This window comes from Ipomoea nil, unplaced genomic scaffold (genome assembly GCF_001879475.1).
Source record: "Ipomoea nil cultivar Tokyo-kokei standard unplaced genomic scaffold, Asagao_1.1 scaffold3172, whole genome shotgun sequence".
Lineage (NCBI taxonomy): Eukaryota > Viridiplantae > Streptophyta > Magnoliopsida > Solanales > Convolvulaceae > Ipomoea > Ipomoea nil.
The window spans coordinates 2,342,659-2,355,543 of NW_017619600.1; the positions used below are offsets into that span (position 1 = coordinate 2,342,659).

A 12,885-nucleotide genomic window follows, 5' to 3' on the forward strand; every position below is an offset into this window, starting at 1 on the left:
CTTCTCTCCTTATAGTTTTGAACCGATATATATATATATATATATATATATATATATATATATATATATATATATATATATATATATATATATATATATATATATATATATATATATATATATATATATATATATATATATATATATATATATATATATATATATATAGGGTTGAGTTCAAATGAGGACAACAATATATAGAGGACTGTGAGGACAAATAATGGGCACACAACAAATTAATACCAGGCACACAACTTAATACATAATGACACACAAGAATAAATGTAAACATCAAGTTTCGAACCCGGGCTCTATAAATTAACAAATCTAGCACGCGACATACAAATTGTGGCACAGGACAACATTCGACCATGCACACAACATACCGGCTAATGGCACACACTACATTTGTCCTCACAGTCCTCTATAATATACTTGTCCTCATTTGAACTCAAGTCTCTCTCTCTCTCTCTATATATATATATATATAGAGAGAGAGAGAGAGAGACTTGAGTTCAAATGAGGACAAGTATATTATAGAGGACTGTGAGGACGGATATAGTGTGTGCCATTAGCTTGTATGTCATGTGCATGGCCGAATGAAGTCGTGTGCCACAGTTTGTATTTCGCGCGCAAAGATTTGTTAGTTAATAGAGCCTAGGATCGAAACCTGATGTTTACATGTATTCCTGTGTGCCATTATGTATTAACTTGTGTGCCTGATATTGATTTGTTCTGTGCCCATTATTTGTCCTCACAGTCCTTTATATATTGTTGTCCTCATTTGAACTCAACCCTATATATATATATATATATATATATATATATATATATATATATATATATATATATATATATATATATATATATATATATATATATACTAGTTTTTTACGCGCATTGCGCGATTGGGATAATGCCCAATGTTTTTTTTTAAATAAGTACTTTAAAGTATATTAAGGCAAGATTATATTGAAATTGTTCATGCATAGATAATTGAAGGTTGAATTTGCGTATTTAAATAGGTAATTCTTCTCCGAAAGGTTGAGTCCCCTACCCCAAGGGCCCCCCACACTCTGACCCGACAGAGCATTGTAGGAAGTTGTAAATCACGGTCACTCAATGGTTCAGCAGACAGGACCAAATGCCGGTGCAAACAAGGAATCTGCCCACTTTGGACATAATTCCCGCACTGCCGCCGCCGAGGTTCAAACCTTGGTCTCTTCTCCCAAATACTGCCCACTAAACCATTGAGCTAAGCCCGTGCGGGTTAAATAGGTAATTCTAAGTTTACAAATGCAAGATAATATAGTCAAGATTGATTATAATTGTCAATAAAATAATTGTATAGGTATGGTTGAAACCAAATACGGGACATAAGGGAGAACAAACAAAAATTAGGGCATAAAATATTAAATATATACTAATATTGTTTGAGGAGATTTCGACATTAGGATTTGTGGTTAAGTTCTATTAAGACTTTAATATTAGAATTAGATTAATGGTGTAATAATAATTCTATATTAGACGTTAATATTAGAATTAGACTAACGGTGAATTAACGGTATTTAACGGAAAAGTTAAATGGACAATCATATAATTAAGGATAAATTAGAAAATTTTTTAAAAAAATTAAAACCTGAACAATTTGAACCATTCATTTGATTTAATAATTTGGCGGTCATTTTTTCTACCCAATGTTAATAATTAAATAAATTCGTTGGTCAAATCCGCTAATATAATCCGCTAACTGCTGATTGTCAAACAAGGACATTGCATGGTAGTTCTCACTTCAATTTGTTGTGTGATTTGAATACTCTCTTTGTCACAAAATCTCTCAAGTAGTTAATATGGTTGGCTTTATTAATTATATATTTTTTTAATTTTTTCATGGTACTAATAAAATACTTGGTAAATAAATATATAGCATTATTTTGTATTATAACTTTGATATTTAATTAGAAAAATAGTGCACAAAAAAGATAATAGACAATGTAGTGAATATAATCAATTGATGAATTTGAATTTAAAAATTTTTACATTTGAGAAAAATAAAGACAATATAACAAATGAAAATATTTCTCTTAATTAATTTATTGATAATGAATAATTTTTTTTCACTGAATTAAGACATTGTAAGGACAATGTAGTGAATATAATCAATTAATAAATTTGAATATAAAGAATTTTTATATTGTAGAAAAATAAAGACAATATAACTAATACAATTATTTCTCTTATTTAATTTATTGATAATGAATATTTTTTTTTTGAATAAAGGCATTGTGGACACATAATTCTAAATTAAAGAAATGCATATCTATAATTTTTGGTTGTAGCTACTAAATTATTATTTATATTTTATATGGGATGAGGTTCGAACCTAAGACCTTTTTTTTTTTTATTGAAATCAATGAGTAAGTTAACGGTGAACTAACGCCAATTCTTAAAATTTTAACGGAATTAGTAACGGTGTGTGGGTATTTTAGAAAATTTTAATGTAAAATTTAAATCTTATAAATCTTTTAATCAATCTGAGCCATTCATTTGATTAAAATCTGTGACCGCCATTTTTTCTACCCATTATAGGCCTAACTCTCTTGGGCTCTTATTAGTATAGTAGATATATATATATATATATATATATATATATATATATATATATATATATATATATATATATATATATATATATATATATATATATATATATATATATATATATATATATATATTAATAAATAAATAAATTTAAAAAAATAAAAAAAATATTTAAAAAAGACACGTCAGGACCTGTGTGCCAGAAAGTTTAGTCTCCCAGAAAGTTTTAGTTGTGTTTTGGGCCTGTGTGCCCCTTATGTTGAACAATACGTTAGATTGTTGATGTTGGTTTTTGCCTGTGCGTTCACAATGGTGTGAGCGTGGCATAGCACTCCCTTTTTCTGGCTTTATATATATAGACATCCGTTGTGTTTTGCTTATGTTTGTGGTTAGATTATCTTGCATATTTAAGTTTAAAATGGCATGAAAATCGGGGGTGTTACAGCTCGCTTTGCATGCGAGAGGCATGGGGTTCTATCCCCCGCATCTCCAATTTGTTTGAAAAATACAAATGAGTATATTTGATCACATCAATCATCCAAATATATATTATATACTTGGGAAAGGCGGATATTTTAAATATTATTATATTTACAAAAGTTCGTGTTTGTACTTTTTCGCATTATAAAATTGTTGGTAATTTTTAATAAAATTGGTATTTTAAGTAGCTATTTTGTGATACAAATGTATATATAGGTTCCACTTTTAATTTAGATTGGGTCAAAGTTGATTTGGGTTCTTCGAAGTAGATTCATTTGATGAGAAAGTGGATGAGTAGATGAGAAATTGATTATCAAAGTAGATTCATTTGAGTTGGAAAATGAAGGTGGAAGACTTGGAAGTAACCTTTCCACCATTGGTTTGGGAAGTAGGTTTGCACTAGTATATATGTACAATTAGTTTTTACAATGAGCCTGAATTGTATAGCATAAAGGTTTTATCTCTCACGCAAGGGGCTTCGAATGAGTTTGAAAAGGCTTGATTACTGTAATTCATTTTAACCTAGGAGACTGACGCTACGACGCTTCTAACACCACAAAATGTTGTGAATCTATTTAATTTTAAGGTGGGTGTGTGTTACAAACAACTTCTATTATTCTTCCTTTTCGTTTCTTTTATATATATATATATATATATATATATATATATATATATATGGTTGCATTCACATGCAAACCCTCTTAAAATACAAACCTATGGACAAATATGGACCATAAGATTAGATTAGATTAATGAATTAGATTTAATGAGAAAAACACATGCCTGGAACGTAAATAATAATAATAATAATAATAATAATAATAATAATAATAATAATAATAATAATAATAATAATAATAATAATAATAATAATAATAATAATAGTAATAAGCAAGGTTGCAGTATGCACTAGGCGCTAGTCGGGCGCCCGGACAGCGCCTAGCGCCTAGGCGGTCTAGGCGGCGCTAGGCGAGCGCTAATAAAACAGTGGTAGACTTGTAGTTTGACAATTTTAATGAGGTTGTTTTCAATATTTAATCAAATAACACATCCAAATAAATGAATTAATGATAATTCATAAGTCATAACATCAAAACAATGGTTTTCAAAAAAAAAAAAAACACTAAAACAATATTAAAAATAAAAAATACTCAAATATGAAATGCTCAAATACTTCAATCATCAAAATATTCAAAGTATCAAACTAGTTACGAGTGTATATATGTCATATTATATATATGTATACGCACGCACGCACGCGCGCGCACACACACACACACACACACACACACACACACATATATATATATATAATAAAAAAAATAGGCCGAGCGAATCGGGTTAACTCTACCGAAATGGACGAGTTAACTCGACTAACTTAGACGCTAGGCGGCCAAATCGGCCGAGTTAGGCGCTAGGCGGACGCCTAGGCGGCCGGTAACCTAGGTGGGCGCCTAGGGAGGAAATCACCACGGTCTAGAGGCGCCTAGTGCCTAGGCGGGCGCCTAGACCGATTTTTACAACCCTGATAATAAGGGCATTTAAGACAATTGCATGGTAGCCTAAATATGGTGAAACTGTGATTCTGATTTTTAATACCTAAATTAAAGGGGATTAATTACAATAGGATTAAACAAAATCAATACAGACGCAATTCCCCAACCCCCCTCCCAACGATATTCTAATCCCTACGGCAAACAGTCAGACACGATTACGCAACCACGCACACAGTCAGACACTCTGATGCACACACCCCAGATCCCAATCCAACTGAAATAACACACATACAGATTAGGGCAGTGAATGAACGACCAAATGGAACACAATTTTTTTAATCTTATTTAGAATGATAGTTTTGGAATGCCCATGCACATCATTTAAAATGTAACACAAATTTAATCTTAATTTTTTTATGGTCAACAGGGGAAGAACAACGTGAACACGATGCACAAGAATGTGTTATGGAAATAGTGATGATGGAGCAAAATACTGGAAACCTGCAACACAAAATGAGAAGACCCCATACGAAGGACCCGCACTTGAATATTTATATTTATCAGACTTATTATTACTAGCACTTGATTTTATTGCGTGGAGTAACATACGCACACATGAAGATATATGTTCGCACACATGTTGGAGGATTAAACCCATATTGCCCAGGCGAGCACACTGTAACATATTGCGGTGCACATAGTGGTTAAAATATATCCTAATCGAGGGACGTGGACGTCTGGCTGAAAATCATGAAAATAAAAATCATTGTGCACACAGGAAATTATAAACATTGCACACACCTCATACGTAGCCTCAGACACCAAAAGAAGAACGACAGATTCGTAATCATTTAATGTGTGCACGTTATTCGTAATTTGTGTTACTCGTAGATTAGCGTGGTTTTGAATAAACTATTTGCTATTAAAACAATGTGCATACATCTAAAAAATATATAACTATTTTAAAAACTGCCATGCACATGTTCAGTTAACTGCGAGCACACACCCTCTAAAATATATATATATATATATATATATATATATATATATATATATATATATATATATATATATATATATATATATATATATATATATATATATATATATATATATATATAGATTTTGGATCCGGTGAGGTCACCCTAATTAGGTGAGGTGGTGAGGCTCAATCTGGATCATCCATTGTTTTATTTTAATGGGTCAGATTTGGAGTTTTTTTAAGTGATTTTCGCTGGAAAAAATAGGGGTGTGGGCTGTTTAGTAATTTCGTTTATTCATTAATTAATTGCCATTGAATATCGAGATATTCTCGGTATCTTCATGGTACCTTCCTTAAATTTAATTTTATACTCCTTCACTCCACAGAAGACATAGTAGCCGATCTCTCTCTCCCTACCGTTTGTACAGGCGATTCAAATGTTCCATGGCAGACTCCTCGCTCCGGTGGTCAAAGGGGCAGAAGCTATTGTCTTCTGATGGTATGCAAGGTAAGTTTTTCCTCCTTTTTTAATGTTTTTGATTTGCGTTTTTCGGCTAGATAATATTATGCTGATAAGGATCTCTTCCTTAAAAAGTTTCCTGAGTGCTTGCAAAATGAACCAACCAAATCAGCGGTTGACGTTTCATCTGTTTGTTATGCTGAAAAAGTGGCTGTTATTCGTAGAAACCTAGGTAACTTGCTCTGACTAATTCATCTGATTTTTTAATCTACTTATTAGGAATTTTTTTATTTTTTTTTTTGCTTTACTAATGATTAGTGTTTCCAGGTTCACTTCTGAGTCATGCTGAATCTTTAATTCCTACTTTTCTAAATGAAGAGGATGTGCAACTTTTGAGGTGATTTAGATCTCAATTTTGCAAGTCTGTTATTGCATCCTTTTTCTTTGTATTTTGTAGGACTCTTAGTTGTAGATCTGGTCATTACATGAGTTTTGCTATACTTCCTATTGGTATATTTATTTCTTTATAATCAAATTATATGCCATCTGATCTTTCATTGCAGGGTGTTCTTCACTCAGTTAGAGTCTCTGATTGCTCCTGCTGAAATTGGAGAAAACCGAGTTCAAGTAATTTCTTTCTTCCGATAACGATGTATACCATTCATTTTATTTCTACATATTTGATTTGTTGCTCAGAAATGTCTTTTCAATTTTCTTAGTAATGGTATAGTTAACTTGTTTGTCTACAAACTGAACATGTGCTTGAATTGTTCTATTGAAAGAATTCAATAAAGGAAAAGATGGGTTTAACATGTTAGAATAAATTATCAATTAGCCCAACATGATGACCTGAATGCTATATGTTTTTATTCATTTTCCCCAATAAATTATGAGATTTATAAAAAAAAAAAAAAAAAAATTGTGGTGTGATGGTAGTTGGGTTTATGTAAATGGGCGTGTGCAAAATCTTAGAGTGCAGCGTTTTAGCTCATTAGGTTTTTGGAGTTTGATTTATTTTCGTTAGTACTTATTTGCCCCTGACATTTGGGTAAATTGTGAAATAGGGAATGGGTGAATTCCTGCATGATGGACCAAAATGTTGAGACCCAGGTGTGAATCTTTATTCATCACAGGGAGGATATGTAATCTGCAATATAAGAACTTGAATGAATCTTGAAGTTAATTTTATTTGGTTAAAAGAGGAGGAAAGTCTTGAGGATTTGCAAAGGACATTTGTGGAGATGTTCGACCGAGATTTAGCGAACATGATGGACAATGAAGATCCAATGGTGAAGAAGAGACCACGGGATTATGGACCTAGCTTGAGGACCACGTGTTTGAAAGCATGAGTATTGTGTAGTGAAACTAGTGAAATTACATACATTGTTGTGTGCGTTGGTGTTGGATGGTGTGTGCAAATTACTGGGTGATGTGTGCAAATTACTGGGTGATGTGTGCATTGTTGTGTAGTAGCCTGTACGAATCACTTGGCGGGGCAAGTTTGAGAAGACTAACCACAGTGTTACTTTGACTAAGATTGGGTCCATGGTGCTTTGATTAATATACTTGATTACAAAAAAAAAAAAAAAAAAAAACCATTTCAGCGACTAATTCTTTCATTATATGTTTAATTTTTTTAATTTATTTATTTTGTTTTTTTGCAATATAAGACCTCTTGTTTTTTATTTGAGATTAGACAAACAATTTTATTCTTCGACGTAAGCTTTTTAATTAGGAAACAAAATTATTTTATACGATCAACCACTTCTATTACTCGACTTGCACAGACTTTTAAGTACATATGCACAAGTCAATCACGCCTTCATCTTTGAATACCAACATGTACAGCAAATGCACACGGCCGCGCATACGAATGCACAGACCTACTTAATATGCAACTTCGTTTACTAGTCTTGATTACGATAACAACATTCCAACAACTAGATTCTTTCATTATATGCTTTTTTTTTTCCAATATAACACCTCTTGCTTTTATTTTAAATAAGACAAACTATTATATTCTTTGAATAAGCACACATCCATATTTGAATACCAACCTTTACAATGCAATGCACACGAATGCACACTCCTACTATACGAGCAACTTTGATTACTAGACTTTATTAAGATAAAACCCTTGTAGCAACTAGATTCTTTCATTATATGTTTTTTTTTTTTTTTTTTTTTTTTGCAAATATAACACCTCTTGCTTTTAGTTTAAATAAGACAAACTATTATATTCTTTGAATAATCACACATCCATCTTTGAATACCAACCTTTACAGTGCAATGCACACACACTAGCACACTATACGAGCAACTTTGATTACTAGACTTTATTACGATAAAATCCTTCCAGCAACTAGATTCTTTCATTATATGTTTTTTTCAAATATAACACTTCTTGCTTTTATTTTAAATAAGACAAACTATTATATTCTTTGAATAATCACACATCCATCTTTGAATACCAACATTTACAGTGCAATACACACGGCACTAGCACACGAACGCACACACATACTATACGAGCACTTTTGATTACTAGACTTTATTAAGATAAAACCCTTCCAGCAACTAGATTACCCTACGCACATATCACAGTGTTAAAAAAAAAAAAACACAAACAAATAACACCCAGAAAACACCAAACGGTTAGTCTATGCACAAACTTACGACCTTTCACGGGTACACGCACAGACAAACATATATAGCACGCACACATCGGCAAAAATATCAATTAAAAAAAAAGCCAAAAAACAACGCCTAAAACACATTGCTGATGCATTACGCACACGCATGAGCCCATTCACGCACAAATCGCCTTCTACTTTAATGATGTTATAATAAAAACAAATGCACATACCAGGATTGTTACTTTCCATGCTCAAGCTCTGAACTGATAAATTTACAAACCTTGACTTCGCTGGTTTTGTTCTCAAAAGCACTGGTCAGCATTATCTTGTGCATATTACCATGTATATAATCCCACTTTTTATGCTAAAGATTACATTATTAATTCTCACCATATTTAATCATTTTGATACAATTACCTTTAAATCCTTCTGATAAAATAATATCCTAAATTAGTTGACATTAATCTCTCAATCTAGACCATCCATTGTGTTTGGGTTGATGGATGTGATATGGTCTCATGATCTCACAAATCATAGAGATCTCACTGGATCTGTAGCCTATATATATATATATATATATATATATATATATATATATATATATATATATATATATATATATATATATATATATATATATATATATATATATATATTTAGTACATGTTTTTGAAAAAAAATTGAAGGAACCAAAGAACACAAATAGGAGCTAAAAAAATTACATGAAACCGGGCATCAAAATTGCCGTGCACATTTACAGACAAATGCTAGCACACACCCTATCAAAAAAAAATAAGTAACTATAATAAAACCTGTCGTGCACTAGTTTAGTTAACTGCGAGCACATACCCTGTAAAATATAGTTACAACATGTTTTTAAACAGAAAGTGAAGGAACCATGGAACAAAAGCATGAGCTAAAAAAAATACATGAAACCGGGCATTAAAACTGACGTGCACCTCTACAGACAATTGTAAGCACACACCCTATCAAATATAGTAAGTAATTGTTTTTAAATCTGTTGTGCACATGTTTATTTAATTGCAAGCACACACCCTCTAAAATATATTTACAACATGTTGTTGAATAAATAGTGACGGAACCAAAAAACAAACACAGTTGCTAAAAAATTACGCGAAACCGGACGTCAAACTGCCCTGCACATTTACAGACAAAAAGCTAGCACACACCCTATCAAAAATATTAGAAGTAACTAATTTTAAAACTGTTGTGCACATGTTTAGTTAACTGTGAGCACACTCCTCTTCGGATATCGAATCATCATCAGGGGCATTCCACAATGGGTCTTGTTCCAACCTTGCCAAGAAGGCCAACTGTGGCGAAACGAAGTCGTCATCACTCACACAACTTGGTGCCCCACCTGGAACACACCGCGACACCTTGAACTTTTTACCTTGAAAACAAAACAACAATACCATCCACAATTGGAAAACCAAACAAAACCAGGCAGAACAACTACAACTACAAAAACACCAAATCTACCTCTTATTTTGCTTAATTCCACAACTAGAAAACAATTTAACACCCAAAGCATTCCCATTTTCAGATTTTGCAAGGCCATTATGAAAGACAACATAAATTGATTGCAGTATCTTGACAACATAAACTTAGAAACAATATAGCAGTATCTTGGAATAAAAAATAGCAAAAAAATGATTAAAAGTACAACACACGCTGATTTACTATATTCAAAACAACAGAAACCAATTTAATAACGAACCAAAAAATTAAAAGAGAAGCCAAAAACAACTAAATTCATCACCACCAGCAACCCCCACCCCAACGACACGGCAGAATGCATATTATTTTTTAAAAAAAATGGCAGAATTGGAAACAAAAACGAACACAGAAACCATTCCCATCTCCAGATTTTGCAAAATGATAATCAAAAACTACAAAAATTGAACTCTTAACTTCCAAACAATATAGCATTATATAGGCATCAAAATTAGAAACAAAACAAACTAACTAACATTATGTAGGCATAATATTCAAAATAAGAAAGAAATTGAACCATCCAAACACATGCCAAAAACCAAAAACCGAAAACCCTAGCTCCAAAATACTGCATAAATTCGACAACAAACCCCTTGACCACCCCACAAAACACACAAGATGCGTAAAAACAATGAAACCCCCCACAAAAAAAAAATGAAGCAGAAGCAAAGACCCACCAACAATATGTTGGAAAAATAGCATTAAAATGTCATTTTTAAGTGGCTATTTTGTGGTACAATTATCGGTGGGGTCCACTTCCGATTTGGGTCGGGTCAAAGTGGATTCGGGTTCTTCATAGTGAGATGAAGAGATTGATATATTGTACGCTCAAAACGGATAATGGGTGAATGAGATATTGATTCTCAAAGTAGACCCATTGAGTTGGAAAAATGAAGGGAAAAAGTGAGGTTTTGTCCCACATTGGTTTGGAAAGAGGATTTGACCCCCCTTTTATACAAGAGCATTTTTAGAGCTTGTAGAATTGTATAGCATAGAGGCTCTCTCGCGCCGGGGGGGGGGGGGGGTGCAAATCAAATTCTAACTAGACGAGATTGAAAAAGGTTTGATTCAAGCCCGAGCTTGTGTGCGCCGGCACCTACGGGCACGAATGTCGTCCAGAAATTGGCTGGCCTTGCGGGTCTCATCTCGGTCTAGGCTGAACTGAACCATGGTTTTGGCCAGACCGAAACAGAATGCAGCAATGTTTCGGCCCCTGAGGCTGAAGGCCAACAGTCCATTAGTTGTGGATTGGATTTAAAATCTGAGGACTATTAGTTCCAATTTCGGTTGATATATATTGGTATATCTTTTCCGTAGATATATATGTATATATAACCGTTGGTTCCGTCATATATATATTTGTGTGTATATATATATTTTGGATATATATCAAATAATATTTTATATACTTGTGTGTGTATATATAAATATTATTTTGCAATATAAAATCGATTTTGGTTCATTATCACCAACAATCTTAAAACCTTATTTTTTTTATAATGAACAAGTCGATGGATTCCAAAAGTGTTGGATCCGTGAAGGTTGCTCGTGGTGCACATTCAAATGGTCGAAACGGCAACGATGTTGCACATTCCGTGATGCCGGTTGACGGCGGCAACGTTGGAAATAAGATTTCCATGGGAGTTGCGAAAACACACGATGGTGCTCCGGAGAACTTTGGTTCACGAACCGGTAGACCTGTGGCTAATGGCACACAATTGGTACCTATTGTGTTGTCTAGTGGATCGGCTAAAAGCCACAAAGGATCCTACGATGGTGTAATCACTACATGGTCTGAAGACTATTGTAGTGTGACCAATGTCTTCAACGATAATCAAAGGAAAGGCAAGCGGAAGCTTAACTTTCAAGAAGATTATGAGAAGAAGGAGAAATGCCACTACAAAGCGAACTGTCATCCTAGTGAAAAGGTTGAGGACAACTTCGCTATGTTTAAAACATGTGGATGGTTGGACGAGTGAGGTCACAACCGAGGTACCCCCGATGTGCGCTATGGACCACCCTTTGTAGAGTGGACGGTTGAGAATGGAACAAGGCACACGGGTTCAAAGGACTACTACATAGGAATAATGGAAATTGGTTTCCAATGTAATTTTTCCTATTTATTTATTTGTTAAATAAATGTTGTAGTATCCTTGTGATACTTTTTTTTTTTGTTGAATAAAAAAAAATGAATGAACAAATTGCACTTTTGGTCCTGTGAGTATTAGGGTACTGACAATTTGAGTACGTGACTTTCAAAACTCCCAATTTAAACCTTTAACTATGCAATTATTGGCAGATTTGGTCCTCCGGGCCAAATTCCCGGCCAATTTTGGCCAGAAAAACATAAATTGGTTCAAATTGTTTTTTGACGAGGGTAAAATTTTCATTTCACTCCCTTCTTCTTCATTCTCCCTTTCTTCTTCGTTCTTCTTCTTCTTTGTCCCGATAAATATTCCGACCTGTCTTTCTTTCTTCTTCCATTTTGTACAACTCAAAGCCTGTCTTCCTTTCTACCATAATAATACACAACAATAACAACAATATAATCAAAGATTTTATCTTAATGAAAATGGCTTAAGCCCCTAAAACTAAAATTGTTCTCACCTCTAACTAAATTCAATCAAACAGATGGCTACTTTGTATGGGTCCTCAACCATGGCTGACATTCACCATCTGTGACTGCTTCTTCCCCAGCTTTTCTTCTCATTT

General features: G+C 33.2%; 1 protein-coding gene across 1 annotated transcript; it reads left to right on the plus strand.

The window, feature by feature from the left end:
* The first annotated feature begins 5,961 nt into the window (after positions 1 to 5,961).
* Positions 5,962 to 7,554, plus strand: LOC109168087 (nodulin homeobox-like). Its single transcript, XM_019317137.1, has 5 exons — positions 5,962 to 6,067; positions 6,155 to 6,251; positions 6,347 to 6,416; positions 6,583 to 6,646; positions 7,084 to 7,554. Exons 1-5 carry the CDS (start codon positions 6,056 to 6,058, stop codon positions 7,120 to 7,122), a joined length of 282 nt encoding a protein of 93 aa, XP_019172682.1. The 5' UTR covers positions 5,962 to 6,055; the 3' UTR covers positions 7,123 to 7,554.
* The last annotated feature ends 5,331 nt before the right edge of the window (positions 7,555 to 12,885 follow it).

What these genes read in the sequence shown, in the direction of transcription:
- LOC109168087 (XM_019317137.1), top strand. An exon ending in TGTTATTCGTAGAAACCTAG is followed by an intron (nt 6,252 to 6,346) that starts GTAACTTGCTCT and finishes TAGTGTTTCCAG; the next exon opens with GTTCACTTCTGAGTCATGCT. An exon ending in TTGGAGAAAACCGAGTTCAA is followed by an intron (nt 6,647 to 7,083) that starts GTAATTTCTTTC and finishes ATTGTGAAATAG; the next exon opens with GGAATGGGTGAATTCCTGCA.